At 36.6% G+C, this 21,149-nt stretch overlaps 1 protein-coding gene across 1 annotated transcript in view; it reads left to right on the top strand.

The window, feature by feature from the left end:
* Positions 1 to 21,149, top strand: part of TTC39B (tetratricopeptide repeat domain 39B) — a 131,174-nt gene that overhangs the window by 51,612 nt on the left and 58,413 nt on the right. Inside the window, 1 exon segment of the mRNA XM_016157322.2 lies at positions 7,629 to 7,721. Within this exon segment, the coding sequence (XP_016012808.2) occupies positions 7,629 to 7,721 (93 nt within the window).

Raw genomic sequence — 21,149 nt, 5'->3', positions numbered from 1 at the left:
GAAACTTAAGGTAGGCTATTACTTTATCCTTTCTAGATATTACACTTCTATTAACACAGCTTAAGTCGTATCAGGGTTACTGTTCTTAGTTCACTTTAAAAAAATTCATAGCTTTTTACTGCCATGTTGCTAAGTTACACCCTTTTCATATTGCTTTTAGGCGGACTTTAGTCCAAATTCAGGAATTTATAAGCAGGGTAAAAAAGATGTGACTTAGCAACATGGTAGTAAAAAGTTGTGAATTACTTAAAATTTATAATTTATTCTCATTCAGATGTCATCTTTGAAGTATGAACTATATGATTTTATGTATAAAATAGCTGATACAGTGCCTATAATATGGCGCTCCTAGGTGTTTATGAGTGAAAATTAAACTGTAGTTTACCAAATTTAACCCATCTATTTAGTACATTATCGTTTTTAGATTATGGTTCATTCTCTAGCATCTTTCCCAGCTTAATTTTTTTCTACAGAGTTGGTTATCTTGTTTTTATATGTTACTCCCAATTTCTGATAAAAATCTAAAATTGGACAGGGTCAAGGGAGGTACCTTTTACATGAAGGTCTTTAAAATGAATGCATCTATTTTAGTGGACCTATCACTCCCCATCTTGCATATAAGGCTAGGCAGACACGTACTTGGTGACATGCACACGGACTCCGTGTACTGTGTTTTTTTCTTATCTGCCAAAGATGGAAATGGGGTTGGTGTAGAGAGCTCATGATGGTGCCTACTGATTGCTACCAGCAACCTTCCTGTGAGAGCCAGTTCCCTCCAATAAAAAATAAGTCATTGTTAATTTTAAGTAAAGGTAGATACATTAAAAATCAGGCTGGGATCATAAATGTGTATGTATGTGTATATATATACATATATGTGTGTGTGTACATATATACGCACATATATATGTTTATATATATAAAGTAATAACTTTGAACACAATTCAGGAATATGATATTACTGCTATTTTAGGTTCAAAATGTAAAATAACATTGAAGCATGTTATCAATGTAGGAAGTAGAAAAAGCTAAGTTAGAAAAACCACCACTTAAGAACTGACTTTTTCAAAGTAATGACAGTTTGGATGAGTTCTAAAAGATCTAAATTCACATTAGAAACACATCGGGTAGCGTTTCTAACTTCTTTACATGGAAAAGGCTAAAAATAGCATACTGTTCCCGCATATTTTTCAGAAGCATTTTAAGCTATGTGTGATATAAAAGGGATGATCAGAGACTGTTTCCTTAATTTATATTTAAATATTCCCTTCATGAATTTGAATTTAAATTGTTCAAAATATATACCACTTAACTTTTCCCCCAGATTATTCAAAATAGTGAATGATCATTTTTGAAAAGTCGAAAAAACATAGAGAAGCACAAAGAATGTAAAAATCACCTAACTCCTTCAAATAATATGAAGGTTTATAGTTTTGATTGAGGAAGTCTTTGTAATAATAAGTCTAAGCATAGATTATTTAGGGGTAGGTTATGTAGTTCATAAATTCACTAGTATCTCATGAAATAATTATATCATTGGTTGGTGGTTGCCTTTTGGCTTTTCAGCTTTTTAGATCTTTCCTTCTAAAGGAACAGGACCAGAGTGGTGAGAAAATGTTGAAATTCCTTTCCTTTGATTCTGATAGCACTGGTGACAGGCCTGGGGTTGAAGTAGACAGTAAGAGGTATGTGGAGTGTACCTGTTGATTCCGGGGCTGTTCTTGCTCTCTCAGCTGCACCTGCAGCGGCAGCACGTCCCCTCTTCCGCTGATCACCAGTCATGAGAATGACTATTTGAAGGAATCACCCAGTAGGCAGAATTTGGTCTTGTGAGCAGTTTTCTTTAGTAGGAAAGACAAGTAGATGATATGATCAATAATATTAAGCAGTAGACTTCCTGGAAATCTGGTGGTGATATCCACTGGAATCAGCTAATCATAACTCCAGTGGACACCATGCAGACTGTAGGTTATATAAGTGGTGCCTCCTGTAGCATAACAGTTGGCCTATATGCATCTATTCCTTTTTGCCTCTAAGGAGAGGTTTTTAACTTTGATGAAAAAGCTTGACGGATATTGTGTCTTTTTATTATTTTTGGAAATTTTATTTCATTTTTTTCTTTTCGAAATGGTCTAGCTTTTATTTCATTGTGCGGGAACATAGCACATTGTGTGGGATTTACTAGGGAAATTAAATTTGAATTGATTCTGCTAATTATGATTAGAATGAGAAAAAATATATAAATAAACACAGATATAAGCTTTTCATTTGAAAATAGTTCTACTTCATGATTAAAATTAGAGCAATATAAAACTCAATAATAAAAAGGCAAATAATTTGATTAAAAAATGGCCAAAGAACCTGAATAGACATTTCTCCAAGGAAGATATACAAGTGGCCAGTAAGTACATAAGGAGTGTCTTACCATCATTAGTCATTAGGCAAATGCAAGTCGAAACCATCACGAGATACCATTACATCCACTAAGATGGACAATGGCAAGTGTTGGCCAATATATGGAGAAATTGGAATTCTCCCATACAGTACTGGTAGGAATGTAGAGTCATTTAGCCTCTTTGGAAAATGGTCTGGCAATTCTTCAGAATGTGAAACATGGAGTTACAACATGACTCAGAAATTCTACTCCTAGGTAATATCCGAGAGAGATGAAATATATGTCCACATAAGGACTTGCACATGTTAATAGCAGTATTATTTATAATAGTCCCAAAGTGAAAATAACCTATATGTCTATCAACTAATGAAACAATAAACAAAGTGTGTTATATCCCTACAATGGAATATCATTTGGCAAAAAAAAAAAAAAAGAAAAAGAAAAAAAGAAAAAGAGAAATGAAGTACTTACACATGCAACAACACGAATGAATCTTGAAACCATTATGCTAAGTGAAAAAAATCCAGTTATGAAAGATCACATTAGTGTGAAATGTCCAGAATAGGCTCAAATCTACAAATATAAAAAGTAGATTAGTGGTTGCCTAGGACTGGAGGTGGAGAGAGAAACAGAGAGTGACTGCTGATAGGTGCATATAGGGGTTCTTTTTGATAACAAAAGATTATAAAATTAGATTGTGGTAACAGTTGTAACACATCTATGAAAAATCAGAAAACATTGATTGTGTACTTTAAATTGGTGAATTGTGTAGTCTGTGGATTATATCTCAATATAACTTTTTAAAAACCTTTAAAAAATTAAAGGAGTAAAAACAGGGCAAAATAAGGATACACTTTCTAACATACTAACACCCATAGTTAAAATATGACATGTTGTTTTCTTTAGCTTCTGCCAACCAAATAATATTTTTCATTAGCTAAAAAAATGTTTCTTCTAACATCTTAGTATAACATCTAGGTTGTACTTAGGAGTGGAACAGGCAAGTCATTCTATTCATTTAGATTTTTAATAACTGTGCTTACTTTGGTGTTACAGATTATAAAACTGAAGCAATATAAGAAATGTTTAGCATGGTTTTTTGCAAGGACACATGTACCTCAGTTCAGTGTTCCATATATTAAAAACCTAAATTTATTGAAGGAAATAAGAGAAGACCTGAATAAATGTATATAGATGTGAAAATCTAATAATGTAAAGATAGCAATTCTCTAAAAATGTAATGATGTCCCAGTAAAAATCATGGCAGAACTTTTCCTGTAACTTTATAATAACTTATTCTAAAATTTATAAATGAGAATAAAGGTGCAGTAATATCAGTTCACTGCCCTGCCCCCCGCCTCCACCCAAAGAGCGTTTAATAGAGTAGAGGACTTACCCCATTGACATACAAAGAAAGCCATGATAATGAAAATTTTGTTACAGGTTCAGAGAGAGGCAAAAATATGTGTGTGGAACAAAATAGTTCCTGGAAACAGACCTGTGCAACATATGGAAAATTGCCCTGTGTTACAGAGATTGCAGTATTATTCAGCAAGTGAGCATATAAAAATTATAGAATGAACAAATGTCAAAGATTTATTTACCAGTGAGGAAATCAGCAATATAGTAAAACTAGTTCCAAGAGTACTTGGGGAGCTGAAGAAAAAATGTTGGAATAAGATTTGTTATATATAAAACTGGCTAATTTCCTACAAGGCAATAAAACCGTATGCTTACCTGACAGAAATTATTTGCATATTTATCAGGGAAAAAAAATCTACCAGTTAACATGTAATTTTACAGAGCATAGCCCTCAATCAATACTAAATAGCAAATCAAAGTGTCTCCCCTAGAGAATGAAATATTCCTTGGGTGGGCCTGTTAGAGAATGATGGCATTGAAAGGACATCCGTTTTCATTTTCTTACTCCCAAGCTAATGAGTAGCTGAAGGATGAGTTATTCATTGGTATTGGGATCATCGCCTGCCCATGTGGAAAACAATTAAATTTGTACAGCTCACACTATTCAAAGAAATGGATTCAGATATACTCACTCATGTGTTATATTATTTTCTCCATGTAGTTGAAACATTTCTCATAAAAAAATGAGAAAATAAGTTCTTGGTGAAACATTAGAGAGTGATTTAAGTGAGTGAATTAGGTCTATATCAAGAATACTGTTGAATAAAGAAGCAGTTTATAGCATGATGTACTTATTGTGATATGATTGTAAACTTCAAAGTATTACAGAATTTCTGGGGCTTTATGTACATGTACATAAAAGCATAAAGGACTAGAGGGATCTAAACTAACCTTTTTTATACCTCAGAAAAGATGACCATTATTATTTTGTTAACATTATAAAATATTATTTTATTAATAATTATTAATAATTACTAAGTTCTGTTAAATTCGAGTCTGTTGTGCCAGGTAAAGATATTATAATCATAGCTTTGAAACCTGCAACATTTACCTCATACAACATACTTGATTTTATCAGAACTTAATTAAATTTTAATGTTTTATAATGTATGTTGAGTCTTTGGGGAAAAGATGTGGTTTTTAAAAATCGTCTTGGGGAAAATGGCCAAAGATTAAGAAACAATGCACAGCATTATTTTGTGCCATGTACTAAAATTATAAAAGGATTAAAAATTAAATATTAAAAAGTAACAGCACTGGTAAAATGATGTTATATAATCCTTGTGGAGGGAAGTTTTTCTAAGTATGTCCTCCAAATCAGAAATGTTAAAGGAAAGGATGATTGGTTTCGATTAAATGATAATTAAAAATTTCAATACTAGAGAGAATTTTGTAATTAAAGCTAAAGTCAAAGGAGAAATGGGGACATTTATACAGTACATATCAGAGACCATGGTTTTCTAATCCTTATAAATGAATCTGTAAGAGAACAGACAGGCAAGGGTGGTCCAAAAGGGTAGACAGCCTCTTGAATCTTTTTACTCTTCTCTTGTTTATAAACAAATGACATTTGCTGCCCCAAAGCCTTGTTTGAGTAAGTGCTCAGTGCTTCCTCCATTCTCCTGGTAAAAGTTGTGATGGAACATAACCTGTCTTCAAGCTGCATTCCCCCTTATCTGTGGAGTTGTCTTTCCTCCCACCCCCATAGTCCTCCACCTTTGTAAGAAGAACTTTGATTTTCCCATCAACTGATGTATAAAATTTAGGAAACTTGATCTGTTCAAGATAAAATGAATGTCGAATGTATAATATTAGAGAGTATTAGAGAGTAGGGAAGTCTGAACGGTGGAATATAATCAAAATCCACTTAATTGAGGGCACTGTATATCTTAGAATTAAGTAACCTTTTTCTCTCTTTATGGGTTGTGTACTTTTAAGTGCATGGAGCAGGAGATTGCTGATTCTACTGCAATGTAGGAAGGGCTTATTCTTAAACTCTGGGAGTTTCTTTCTCTTGAGTAGACCTGCCTCCATGTGTATCTGTAGAGGTGGCTCTGGGTCAATAAAGTAGCCTAAGATTCTGTAAACCAGATAACAATCTGGTTTCACCTCCTCTATGCCACTTCAGCACTCTGTGGTGTATATATAATGGGACATGAAACAGTTTATTAAAACATAAGATACCTTGTATATATGTACCATGTCTTCTTTATCCAGTCATCTATCAGAGAACACTTTAGTTGTTTCCATGTCTTGGCCACTGTGATTAATGCTACAATAAACATCAGGGTATATATATCTTTACAGATAAATGTTTTCAAGTTTTGGAGGTGAATAGCCAGAGGAAGGAATGCTGGTTCATATGGTAATTCTATTCTGAATTTTTTGAGGAACCTTCATGCAGTTTTCTATAGCGGGTGTACCATTTTACATCCCCACCAGCAATGTATGAGGGTTTCTTTTTCCTCATAACCTCTCCAACGCTTGTCCTATTGATGATAGCCATTCTTACAGGTGTGATTTTGATTGACATTGTGGTTTTGATTGACATTTCCCCAATAGCAAGTGAAGTTGAGCATCTTTTCATATATCTGTTGGCTGTTTGTATGTGTTAGCCATAAGGAAAGATGAAATCCTGCCATTTGCAACAACATGGATGGTTCTTAAGAATATCATGCTAAGTGAAATTAGATGGAAAAAGTCGAGTACCATATGGTTTCACTGTTATGTGGACTGTAAAACTGAAGGCAACAAACAAACAAGGCACATGGACAAAAACTTAGGCACAAACAACAGTTTAGTAGTTACCAGAAGGAAAGGGAGAAGGTTGAAAAAGATAAAGGGAATCAAATATATGGTGATGAAAAGTAATTTGACTTGGGATGGTGAATACACAACGCAATATACAGAAGATGTGTTATAGAATTGTACACTCGAAGTTTATGTAATTTTTTAACCAATGTCACCCCAATAAAATTAATTTAAAAAAGGATACAAAATACATACCCTTTATTTTGAGAATTTATCCTCAGGAAATAATCAGGCAAGGGTATAAAGGGACTTATTACAGTATTGTTTGTAGTCACAAAACTTGGGAGTAACCTGCATGCCCCAAAATGAGGACTGGGCAACAAATTAAGCCACTTCCATTTTGTAGAATTCTGTGCAGACAGTTACTACAACAAAGTAACTCAGTCTTTATTGAGAAGAAAAAAAATCACAATAAATTAAAATTATGATAAAGGAAACCAGAATGTGTCACCCCAAAATAGGCTTCTTTGACATAAAAATTATTTGGAGCTGAAGCAATTAAGAAGCAATAAAAAGCAGAAAAAGCTCTCTCTTTTCTGCCTAAGGCAGGAAATAAATTTCTTCAGATGCAGCCAGGGACCCTAAGTGATCAAGGAAAAATTTTTGCTCCTCTACAATAATATTCGATTTTAATAAAATATATGTATAGATTTATTTGAAAAAAGATCTGGAAGGATATGTACAAGATACAATGCTATCTTTGGGTAGAGAGCTTCGGGGGTGATTTCAGTTAATGTGTGTGTGTGTGTGTGTGTGTGTGTGTGTGTGTGTGTGTATACTATAATAAAAAGAAAGATAAGTTTATTTTATTGAGGCTGTATTTCAGGAATGTTCACCACATAACTAAGTAGATTTTTGTTACTTGGTTTTCAAAATTGCTGAAAAATGGAAGTGAGATGTACTAAATAGTTGAAGGGCTTGTGTTATATACTTGAATTTATGTGTATTTTCCCTATAAGACAAAGAAATAAAAACCTCTCTCTGCCTTTGTTCTTAACAGGCCTTGTGCAGATATGGCAACAAGCAGCCATTCCTTCGCATCCTGTCATACGAAACAGGAGTCTGGACAGCACAGATCATCTAATGTGAGCAGGTCAGGAAGGGGGTGCGGGCATCCCTGGGGGACCAGAGGAGAGCAGTCCAACCCTTGGGTTTACTGTTATATGGATTTTACTCACCTGTGGGGTGGAGAGAGAGACCTGGACAGGTGTAGCGCCCTTTTTACAAATGAGGGAAGGAGGCGTGGAGCTGCCAAGGAATTCAGTGAGTATGCGGTACTGTTAGATAAAAGCAGAAACAAAACTAGATTCAGCTTTTAGAAACAGCTTTTGAGTTTTTTTTATCTAAAAAAACTTTAGCCATTAATTTATAATAAAATGATATATTGCCAAGCATTGGAGAAAATAGAGGAAAAGAGAAACATAAACCATATGTTAAATTATGACCATTTTAATACAGATTATTAGAATTTTGGTATATTTCATTTCATTCTTTTTCCTAGGCTTGTGTTTCTTGATATGGATGTAACCATAGGGTTTTCATCGAATATTGTATTATGATATTTTTCTGCTTATATTCTTCTGGTATCCTCGGCTTAAAAGTACATTTGAAGAAACATTCATTGTAGAAAATTCAGGAAATATAGAAAAGTACAAAGGAGAGAATAAAATTGTATTATTACCCAAACTATTTTTGGGGTATGTATGCTTTTTTTGACTCTGCATATACAGAGATTATTTTTTTATTTTCTGAATTAGAATCAGATTAAGTACACTATTTGGTAACCATTTTGAAATTTAATATATCATGATATTTTTCCTTGCCATTAAATATTTTTTTATAATATCACATTTGATTGATAAGTGCTGCTACAGTCCTGCCCATTCTTGAATTAATCATTTTTTTCTTTTTAATCATGTAGGACATTCCTTTATCAGTTATTAAGGCAATTCAGTTATAACTATTTTTTAGTACCATGAGAAAGTCCTTTGCATCTATCCTTAATGTTTATTTATTAAACTTTAAATTATACAGCAGATCTTTAGCATTTTAGATTTTACATTTGAAATTTCAGTTATTTGTGAGTGTGTTCATAACACTCATGGACTTGGCAGTTTGTTTTAGGACTCAACACTCATAATATAAAGAAGGGGTGCAATAATATAAAGACTGAGGAATAGAGATGAAGTTGAAAAGACTTTTAAGGATCTTAAGGCATTTATTTTCCACATTACTCTTTTATTCTATATGTCCCTGTTCATGGAAATCCGAGCTTTCTTCAGAAATATGTGTTCCTCCCTCAGAGTTACCATCTAATGCATCCGATAGTTTCCTAGGTAACTACTGCATTAACATTGATCTTGCTGAGCTCGAAAGCTGTAATAAAATAGCTAAAAAATATATTACTGAAAGCAGAAGTAAATAAAGGGTGTGATATTTAGAGAGAGCTCTGGGCTGAATCTGTAGCCTGGAAATCTTCAACCAGTAGAAGTAGTTAGTTGTTAAAGTCATGACTGCAAATGCCATTTCCAAGAGAGAGAGAAACAGTTGAGAACTGAATGGAGGAGGGGTCTTTTGAGAGTACAAACACTGAAAGGATGGCTGAGGGAATGAGAGTGGAGATGTGTGTGAGAGAGGAAGACTCCATGAGACAGTGGCTGGAGGATGGGCAAGGGGTTTGGGGTGGAGATGGGTTCTGGAATCTGGTCAATAGAGGCAGATGTTACAAAGTGCTACATGTGTGTGGGTTAAAAAAATATCCTTTGCATTTGTACTTTTGTTTGGAGGGTTTCAAGCTAGTTGGGGCAGGAGCCAGGCTGCAGTGGCTGAAGATGCATGGGGTGGGGATGGGGGGGACAAGGGAAGTAAGGAAAGTGAGTATCGACTCCTTTTTGAAGTTTTTGCGTATAAAAGAGGAGTGGGAGAAGTTGTGTGTTAAGAGAGGTGACAGAATTGAGAGGAAACAAGAAAACAAAAAAGTTACCTTTTTTGGCTGGTTTAGCTTTAAATAGATATGAGCAAGATTTGGGTGTGTTTCTGAGATGTAAAGGAGTCAGAGAAGAAGAAGTTAAAGATAGATAAAGGAAGTTCTGGTTAAGATGGCAGAGTAGGTTAATACGGTGCTTGCCTCATTCCATGACCACATCAAAATTACAACTAAATTACAGAATAACCAACCACCCTTGAGAAGCACCTGAAGAGTAGCTGAATGGAACTTCTATAATTAAAGGTGTAAGGAAGGAGTTCCATCAAGTCTGGTAGGAGAGGCAGAAATGCAAAATGGTCTGGTCCCATACCCTTGTGCAGTGGTTTAGAATTGCGATGGATATCTTGATTGTATAGTTCCCCTTGAGGAGTGAGGAGTCCCAGCCTCACACTAGGCTCCTCAGCATGGACCATGGACCGCCAGTACTGAAAAGAGGCATCCCCACAACATCTGGCTTTGAAAATCAGTGGGAATTCTGTCCAGGTGAGATGGAGTGCTGCTGGAAACCCAGGTGTTCCTCTTAAAGGGCCCATGCATGGACTTACTCACTCACAGACTCACTTGGCTCTGAGTGTCATTGGTGGGGCAGTAACTTAACAAGCTCCAAGGATATACAGGGAGGAACTGAATTTTCTGGATTTAGGACAAACACTGGAGGGGCAAGTCAGTCTGGGATAGAATTGCTGGCAGATGCCATTGTTTCTTTCTTGAGCCCTCCCCCCGCCCTGCCTGCAGGCACAAGCAGACACCATATCTGGTCTCCATCAAACTGGCTAATGCCACTCAACACTACTCAACTCCACTCAACTCCACCCTGGTGATTCCCTGAGAATACTTGCTACCCAACTCATAGGCTGGAACCTCTTTCAGCAGCTGTTCCTCACAAGTGGCAAGTCTAGGCCTATGCCGCAGACTTTCCTAAATTCCTCAAAGGTCCACAAATCCCAAATGAGCAGCAGCTGGCCTAGGCATACCTTTTACCACTTGCTAAGGTGCCCCTAGCTTGGCACTAAAGGCAACCAGCCTCAGTTTGCAGTATAGTCTCTCTTAGATGTTTGCAAGTCCAGCACATGCAGCTACCAACCGCGTATCACTTTATAGCTTTTACCAAGTGGGCCCCACAGCCAGGCACAGGGAGCAGCTGACCTGGGCTTACACTGGAGCTCCTCCAAAGAGGCCCCAGAACCAACACACCTGGTGGTTGACTTCAGACTATGCTAGAGCACCATCCAATTAGTCCACAAATGACACACCCAAAGAATGGACTCAACAAGCACCAGATCTTTGCTGCAGCTTATCCCACTCTGTGGGGTCAGCCTCCACACAAAGCAAGTCTGCTGTGGTCATGGCCAGTCCTTATAGCCTGAGGATCAGTCCCACCCATTGATGTGCCAACAGCAGTTAAGACTGAACTACAACAGGAGGGCACCTACAACTCACACAAGAGACATCCCTGGAATACCCAGTTCAGGTGACCAGGGAGACTGTGCCATTTGAGCCCCATAGAACATTACTACATAAGGTCACCCTGGGAGACAGAGCAGCTCTGTGTAATATGTAGAAACAAGGAAGGCAACCAGAATCCTTGAGGAGACGAGGAGACAAAGAATCATGTCCCAAATGAAAGAACAGGACAAAACTCCAGAAAAAGAACTAAATGAAATGAAGGCAAACAATCTTTCAGATGCAGAATTCAAAACCATGGTTATTAGGATGCTCACTGAACTTAGGGTAAGAACTTAGATGAACTCAGTGAGAGCTTACATAAAGATAGAAACCATAAAAAAGAACCAGTCAAAAATGAAGACTACAATAACTGAAATGAAGAATACATTAAGTGGAATCAACAGCAGATTCAGTGAAGCAGAGGATTGAATCAGTGATTTGGAAGACGAGGTAGCAGAAAATACCCAATTGGAGCAGCAATGATAAAAATCAATCAATCAATCAATAAATAAATAAATGAGAATAGTTTAATGGACCTCTGAGACAACATAAAGAGTAACAACATTCATATCATAGGGGTACCAGAGGGAGAAGAGAGAGCAAGGGATTGAAAATGTATTAGAAGAACTAATAACTGAAATCTTCCCTAACCTGGCAAAGGAAATAGACACACAAGCCCAGGAAGCATAGAGATTTCCAAACAAGATGAACTCAAAGAGCTCTACACCAAAACACATCGTCATTAAAATGCCAAAGGTTAACAACAAAGAAAGAATCTTAAAAGCAACAAGAGAAGAGCAGTTAGTCACCTATAAAGAAGCTTCCATAAGGTTATTAGCTGATTTCTCAAAATAAATGTTGCAGTCCAGAAGGGATTGGCACAAAATATTCAGAGTGATGAAAAGGAAGGACCTACAACCAAGATTACTCTACCGAACAAGGTTCTCATTTAGAATCAAAGGGCAGATAAACATCTTCCCAGACAAGAAAAAGCTAAAGGAATTCATCACTACCAAACAAGTATTATAAGAAATGTTAAGGAGACTTCTTTAAGATAAAGAGGAAAAAGAAAAAAAAGAAAAAATATGAATAATAAAATGGCAATAACTACATAACTATTAATAATCACTTTACGTATAAATGGATTAAATGCTTCGATCAAAAAACATAAAGTGGCTCAATGGACAAGAAAACAAGACCCATATATATGCTGCCTGCAAGACTCACTTCAGACTGAAAGACACATACAAACTGAAAGTAAAGGGATGGAAAAAGATATTTCATGCAAATGGAAGTGAAAATAAAAAAAGCAGGAGTACTAATACTTGTATCAGACAAAATAGACTTTAACACACAAAGGCTATAATAAGAGACAAGGACATTATGTAATGATAAAGATATCAATCCAACACAAGGATATAACTCTTGTAAATATTTATGTGCCCAACATAGGAGCACCTAAAAATATAAGCAAATATTGATGGACACAAAGGGAGAGATCGGCAGCAATACAGTCATAGTAGGGGACTTTTTAACATCCTGTTGACATCAATGGATAGGTCATTGAGACAGAAAAATCAATAAGGAAACAGTGACCTTAAATGACACATTAGACCAGATGGATTTAATTGATGTTTTTAGAACATTTCACCCCAAAACATCAGAACGTATGTTCTTTACAAGTTCACATGGAACATTTTCCAGGATAGACCACATGACAGGTCACAAAACTAGTCTCAATAAATTTAAAAAGACTGAAATCCTATCAATCATCTTCAATCATAATAATATGAAACTAGAAATCAATTAGAATAAGAAAACTAAAAGCCATACAAACACATGGAGGCTAAATGACATGCTACTAAACAATTAATGGATTAACAATGAGATCAAGAAAGAAATCAAAAGATACTTTGAGAAAAATAAAAATCAAAATACAGCAACCTCGTCTATGGAACACAGCGAAAGCAGTTCTAAGAGGTTAATTCATAGCAGTGAAGGCCTACCTCAGGAAACAAGAAAAATCTCAAATAGTCTATCTAAAGGAACTAGAAAAAGAACAAACAAAAACCAAAGCGAGTAGAAGGAAGGAAATAATAAAGATCAAAGTAGAAATAAAACATAGTCTAAAAACAATAAAATGTTCTATGAAACCAAGAGCTAATTCTTCGAAGAGATGAACAGACTTGATAAATCTCTAACCAGACTCATCAAGAAGAAAAGAGAGAGGACCCAAAGAAAGAAATTCAGAAATGAAAGAGAATGACAACTGACCTCACAGAAATACAAAGGATTATAAGAAAATACTACAATTATATGCCAAGAAATTGGACAGTCTCAAAGAAATGGATAAATTCTTAGAAACATACAATCTTCCAAGAATGAATCAAAGAAGAAACAGAAAACCTGAACAGACTGGTAACTATCACCAAAATTGAATAATCTAAAAACTCCCAACAAATGATGATAGCTTCACAGGTGAATTTTACCAAACATTCAAAGAAGAATTCAGACTTATCCTTCTCAAACTATTCCAAAAAATTGAAGAGGAGGGAAGGTTCCCAGTCTCATTTTATGAGGCCACCATCACCTTGATTCCAAAACTAGACAAAGATGTTAAAAAAAAAAAAAAAAAAAAAGGAAACTTACAGGTCAATACCCTGATGAACATGAATGCAAAAATCCTCAACAAAAATATTAGTAAACCGAATTCAGCAATACATTAAAAGATCATGGGAGGAGATATTTACCAATGATGCATTTGATAATGGCTTACTTTCCAAAATGTATTAGAAACTCATATAACTTAACACTGAAAAGACAAATAATCTTATTAAAAAATAGGCAGAGGACCTGAATAGACATTTCTCTAGATAGGACATGCAAATGGCCAATAAACATATGAAAAGATATTCGATGTCACTAATCATCAGAGAACTGCAAATCAAAACCACAATGAGACACGAGGATATGGAGAAAAAGGAACCCTCATACATTGTTGGTGAGATTGTGAATTGGTGCAGCTGCTATGGAAAACAGTATGATGATTCCTCAAAAAACTAAAAATAGAACTACCATATGACCCAGCAATCCCACTTCTGGTTATTTATCTGAAGAAATCCAAAACACTAATTTGAAAAGATATATGTACTTCTACATTTATTGCAGTGTCATTTACAATAGCTAAGATATAGAAGGAGCCTAAGTATCCATTGATAAACAATTGAATAAAGAGTGGCACATACATACAATGGAATATTACTTAGCCATAAAAAATGAAATCTTGGGATTTGCAACAACATAGATGGACCTAGAGGGTGTTAAGCTAGGTGAAATAAGTCAGACAGAGAAAGACAAATACCATATGATTTCACTTATCTGTGGAATCTAAAAAAGCAAAATAAATGAACAAACAAAATAGAGACAGACTCAAAAATACAAAGAACAAACTGATGGTTGCCAGATGGGAGGGCTTGGGGGATGCAAAAAGGCGAAGGGATTAAGAAATACAAATTGTCCATTATAAAACAGTCACAGGGATGTAAAGTATAGCATAGGGAATATAGTCAGTGACATTCTAATAACTATTTATGGTGTCAGGTGGCTACTAGACTAGTCTTGGGGATCACTCTATAAGTTATACAAATGTCTAATCGCTATGTCGTATACCTGAAACTAATGCAATATCAAATGTAAACTGTAATTGACAAATACAAAACAAAGAAAGAAAGAAACAAACAAAATGAAATATAACTCCTCCCCCCCAAAAAAGATACATAAAGAAACAGAGGAGAAATGTAAGAAATTATTTAGAGATATAGTCAAGTATATAATATAAATATTTGTAGATTTCATGGCCTTTTCTGTTTTGAAAATTAAACAAAAATTTCTACTCTGCCTTTTAATCAACAGGTCTTTTAATGTGTTAATAAAAACATGCACTTTTAAATGTTTTGTGAAGCAACCTAAAAAGACATCTGTAAAGTGGAACAGAGCTTCAGACTTAGACAAGTGTGTAGGTAGTTAGACTGCATAGAACAAAACAGCACTCTACCCGATGTGTTACTCTTCCTATGACTCTGCACCCCACAGATATTCAGTGTATTTGCTCCTCAACACAAAGTTGTAAGGCAGTCAAGGAGAGAGCCTTAGTCACTATTTAACAAACAAGAAATACTGGATGTCACATGACATACTCAAGGTGCCACAACCAGGCAATGGTTGAATTGCACCTTAATGCTCAGTCTTATTTTCTGGCTAATGCTCCTTTCGTAAAACCAGTTGCCTCCCTGATTATAATCCCTCTCATTTTTTTAGTCTTACAGTGTGTTGACAACTACGGTTTCTTTCGATTGTTTTTCATCTTGAAGAGCCATAACAGAGTCTTCCCATACGAGGGTCCTAATGTCCAGAGAAGCATGTGGCTAAAAGGTTGTGCAACTCTGAAATTTTTTGAGTTTGAGTTTATTGCCAGTGTCCTTACAGAACACCACTGACACAAAGTCACAAGTTTCGTGTTCATCACTCTAAATCTGTGGATACACTAGTTGTTGAAACAGTTGTATTAATGTCAGTTCTGGAAAAATGAGGAAAGACTTTCCACCCTGGCCCATAGCTTTAGCATCACCTCCTCCATGTACCACATCTCTTTATTATTTAAGAGACATGTTTAGTCTTCAGAAGTATTTTTTCCATGAGAAATGTTATAATGACAAGGCTGCCCACTTTAAAATCTCTGAGATACAGTATATTTTGTCCTCTTGATCTACTTGAGATATTCATCAAGAGCAGGAAGCAGAAGAGTGGTCTAGGGTCTCAGGATTAAAGGAATAGAGACAAATCTTATAGGTATTTTAATCCCTCACTTATGAAGCCTAGATTGTCAGCTCAGCGTGGCACAGACCTTTGGTAGCTTTAGTTACTTAATGAAGGTCATATTGGAGAATCCTAGAGCTACGCAGGGAATTCTGGTCATTCAGGAGGCTGAGTTCCAGAGGGTGCTTGAACTGTAAGATGAGATTTTCCAGTGGCTGAATCATTAAGGTTACGGCCAAATTTTGACTAGGGGCTTGTGAGAGAAGAGAGGCTGCTCTCTCTTGGATTGGTTAGTAAAGAATGAAGGTTAGAGGGAGTTATTGTTTAATGGGTACAGGGTTTCAGTTTGGCAAGATGAGACTTCTGGAGATTGGTTGCACAGCAATGTAAATGGACATAACACTCTTAAACTGTGCACTTAAAAATGGTTAAGACGGTAAATTTTATGTTTATTCTACCATAATTAAAGAAAAGTAGAAAAAGAAGGCCCAGACATTAATATATAGAATTCAACTAGATTTCTTTGACCTGCTTTGTCTTAGAAGGGTGCTTGGAAAGCTACCTCCTAGTTTAAGAAGGAAAACAATGGACCGAGCTCAGAAAAGCTGAGGCAGGGTTATTGTATGCATCTCACCTCCTTGCTGTACTTACCTTTTATTCTTTCTTTTTGCCTCTTCTTAACTCATTTGGCATTAGCCTAAGGAGCTTCTGCTTTGTTGCTTATGGTTGTCCAGCTTCTTCACAAGTAGGATCAACTGGGGTAGTTGCCAGTGTTTGCCGAATAACAACCATTTCAAAACAAGTGAATTTTATTAGAGACCTTTGCGGCATTGCTAAATTATAACCATGCCAATGAGATAATGAGATATTAAAGAGCAGCTCATATAATTGTGCTTATTAATAAATCAGGAGAGGAGGAAAAGGCGTGAAAGTGCAGGTGATTTAAAGAAATTTGATGATGTATCATGTTCTGGTTTTTGACTAAGTGCTTTATAAGAAAAATTGATGAATATCCCACTCTTCCCGTTAATTAACAGATCTACTAAAATAGACATGACGTGAAGTACTGTGGCCCCATTGGGGTAGCTCTGGATTAGAAGTCTGCTTTGCTATTTGTGTGTGAAGGATGAACACAATTCACATGAGGAAAGACTAGCCACTTTTATTCTTTTCAAAAATAATAGTATTTACCTCATTCTTTTAGTGCATTTTAAGTAGCGTTTTTACCTTGTGCTGTCTTTTGTGTTCCTCATAACAGCACTGTTAATGCTTATTGAGTTGGTATTGTCATGTCCTCATATCCTTTTATAGATAAGGAAAGAGACACTTGGAGAGGTTAAGTGACTTGCCTAAAAGTGTCATCTTCTAACACAGCCCACCAGAGACTATGAACTTGGATCCTTCCTTCCTTTTTCTGGGCTTATTAACAAGAAGTTGTACCAGGAGTCTCTGTAGCTTGGTTGTTTAGCCACAGGTACTTCTGAGCCTCTGGACTCCACATAGATGAATTGATAGACCTGAGGCGGGGTGGCCTGAGCTGTCGAGGGCAGGGAGATCTGGAGTCCTCAGTACAGATAGAATCTTAGATTTGCTTGGAAAAGAACCCTGGATGCTCCCACACATGTAAGTAAAGGTATCTGAAGAGTAAACTCTAATTCTGCCATTATTCTGTGCCTATAAACCCTGTGTTTAGTTCTTGCTTTGAAAGAACTGTCCTTTTAGCCTAGGTCTAAAACCAGTTGGGATATCGGTAAAAGGGTCAGATGTATAGAGATTAAAATACGAGCCTTATTACTTTTATAGCCAGTCTTAGAGGATGTACCTTATGGGTGGAGAAATGGCCTTTTGACACACCTTGAATGAGATTTAGGCCCTAAATTGCAAGTGTCTCTTGTGAAGATGGTGATGGTTGCGGAGTAGACCCTGCACTACTTAACTCACTGCATCACTGAAAGCATAGACTGTTATGAGCCCTCTTTCCTTATAGTAAAGGATCTGGACCACTCATGCCCAGTTTTCTTCCCAATTTACCAATCAGATCACTCCTCTCCCAGGGAAGGAATGAAAAGAGGGGAGAGAGCCCAGGAGTGTTCACCCACTAAATCTCCCTCAGGTAAATTTGAGGAATAGGAGGAAATGTTCTTTTCTCATGATTTTTACCATCGAGCTCATCTGAGAGTTTCTTAGGTAGCTACTGTAACATTTTTGACGTACATCAACATTTGCAATGCTTACCTATCCTTATTTGAAAAACTGATTACTGTTGAGCTTTTATTACACAGAGGTGGATTTAAAATAAGTTTGTATTAGAGGTGCTTTTGAACAACTCTAAAATGTTAATAGCTATTAAATTGAGAGTGCAATTATTTTAAATAATTGATGTTATCAGTTAAAGGAAGCCAGTGAAAATGTAAAAAGTGATTTAGAGACACAGCATTATCATGCATTGGTTTTGTAGGCTTTTATTCATTTTAATACAAATCTTAAAAATCCCCTTTTTTTTAATGAGCAGGTCCTGTGAATCAGGTATGGTAACAGTAGGTCCTCAGATTATGAGCAAAATGCAGAGAAACTTTGCTCTGTCAGAAAGCATGATTGTATATGTGATTCTTATCACATGAAGTTGAATACTCCTGGAGAATTATACTAGTGCCTCGATATATATAGTGCTTATACTTTTATTTCAATGAGCTTACCTGATTTTTACAACTACCTTGTACAGTAGTAACAGCAGGCTTGACTATCCCCATCTTACACATAAGGAAACTGAAACTTAAAAAGGCGATGTGGTTTTTCATGGTTACAGAGCTGGGGAGTGGTGAAGAGAAGAATTTTCTCTTTGTTTTTCTTTAAAACATTACTTTTGTGTTATAATATTTATATAAATATTTTCATCATAAAAATGACATGAACAGAGTTTAAATAATTTAGAAAGAGGAGAAAAAAGTCACTGTGATCTCTCTACCCAATGTAAGTCAATATGAATTGTGAGTTTTTACAGGGTAAAAACAAAATCTCCAATAAATAATTGAAAATGGTATTGGGAGCTGAGATCTGGTCCCCTAGGACCACAGTTTCAGTGGAATCAGTACGTATTTGAATTCTTTGATTGCAGCTGTTGGGGCACAAGGGGTCCCAGGCCCCTGAATAAACTAGAAACTTTCTCTTGACACACTTAGTAAAGAATCCAGAATTCCTATTTTCTATCTGCATCCTTGATCTGTCATAGTCCTCGTCTCCCCTCACCATGCACATATCCTCAGATTGTCTTAAATAATAAAATTCTGGCAATCTGACTATCTTATAGGGAATATGACCTTTATGCCTTTGTTTCTCCTGCACACGTTGTGAAATGGGAAGGCATTTCAAAAATGAGGCAGTGGACTTTCTGAAGGTCCCATGACTAGAGAATGACAATGCTGACATTCGATTTCTGGTCCAGGAATTTTCATTACATCATGTCAGGCTTGAGGAGGATGCCATATTGATAAGCCTCTTGCAAGATACTTGGCTGTTTTTAAATAGCCATGTTCATCACTCTGATCTGGTTAGACACTTGTAGTGGGGTTAAGCAGAAGAGTTTAAGCTTCATGTGGTAGATGTGGGCAGCCATTTTACGTTCTTAACCTGGGGAAGCAGTGTGATTGAACATCTGTTTTAGGAGGAGTAGTGTGAGAGCGGTATCCAGGATGAATTAAAGCAGAATTAGTATTATTTAGAAACTCGTTGTCCTCCGTACTCCCCAGGCCAACTGAGTCAGGAACTCTGATGTTTGGGCCAGGCCCAGCAATATGTTTTAACAAGTCTTCCATTTCAGTCTAATGCAAGCCAAAGTCTGAGAAACACTGAATCAAAGCAGTAACACTCAGGAAAACATTATCAGAGCCTGTTTAGAAATTCAGACTTGAAGTGATAAGAGTCATAATTAATGTGATGACAGTGGAAATGGAGAGAACAACTGAATCCAAGAGATGTTTGAGAAGTTGTGGTCGAGATTCAGCTTGCTCTCTTGGTCATTCCTTGCAGAACACATGGTAGGACTAGTATTCTGGACGTGGCGGCAGAGGGAGGGGGTCTTAATTTCATGTGAGCATCTTACTAAACTGTTTAGGAGGTTTGAGTTTACTGTGTTTGGTGGTGATGAGCTCCCACTTTTATTTATCCATGTAAGCTGGGGCATTTAAGTGCATCCTTCTAGGCGACAGAGTGTGGCCAAGCTGAGATACAGAGGCAGTTGTTTGTTTAAGGGACCAGTATCTATTCACAGCCCATTTCTTCATAATAAAAGATGAGCTGTAATGTGAGAGATCCGGTGTGTGACGATTAAGAGAACAGGTGACGGTAAAACTGGAAAGGGTGATTAGAAAGGGAGTAGAGATTTCTGAGATAAAAATTTCCTTTGTTCTTAGAATAAAACCCATCCTCTCTGTCACTATGGTTCCCGGTTTCTGCCTGCTTTCTGTCCTTATTTTCTCCCACTGTCTGCCTTGCTCACCACATTCCCGCCTCCCCTCAATCTAGATATTGCCAAGGCTGACTCCATATTACAACACTCAGAGGTCACCCTTTTGGAGGACTTTCCATGACCATCCTCATTAATGTTGGGTCTCAACCCACCCATCTTCCCAAACCAATCTCTCCCAGATCATTCATCCCAGTCTGAGATGATCTTAGTCAGCTGCTCGTCTTCGTGTCTAAGTCTGCACTCCCAGGAGAATGAAAGCTCCTTGAGAGCCCAGGATCTTATTGTCTTGTTTATTGTTGTATTTCCAGCCCCTAGAAGAGTCCTAACATGTAGTTAGAGCTCAGTAAATATTAGTTGAATGAAATCTAGGTAGAGATTTGATTAGAGTGGGGGGTAGGGGTAGAAAGTGAGTGTAAGATGTATCTGTGGACGCCAGGCAGCAAATGTCAACTAGGTTACACTGGCTAGTAGAGGTGAAACAGGAGAAATTCAAGAGATGTTTAAGAAGTAACACTGACTGAATTTCATGATGGACTGATGGGAGGTATCAAGCAACTTTCCTGAGATAGGTTTGTGAACTTCTAGCATTATTTGACATCTTCATTTACTGGAAACTTAAGGGCAAAGCAGTTCCATATTGTCAGGGAATACATTGGTCCAGAGAAACAGGACCAATAGGATATATAGATGAGGAGATTTATCATAGACATTGGCTCATGTCATAATGAAGGCCGAGAAGTCCCACGATCTGTTATCTGGAATCTGCACAACTAGGAAAGCCAGTGGTGCAGTCAGTGTGAGTCTGAAGG

This window comes from Rousettus aegyptiacus, unplaced genomic scaffold (assembly GCF_014176215.1).
Source record: "Rousettus aegyptiacus isolate mRouAeg1 unplaced genomic scaffold, mRouAeg1.p scaffold_m13_p_3, whole genome shotgun sequence".
Lineage (NCBI taxonomy): Eukaryota > Metazoa > Chordata > Mammalia > Chiroptera > Pteropodidae > Rousettus > Rousettus aegyptiacus.
Note: the sequence above shows the minus strand (reverse complement) of the source record. Positions and strands in the feature narration are given on the sequence as shown.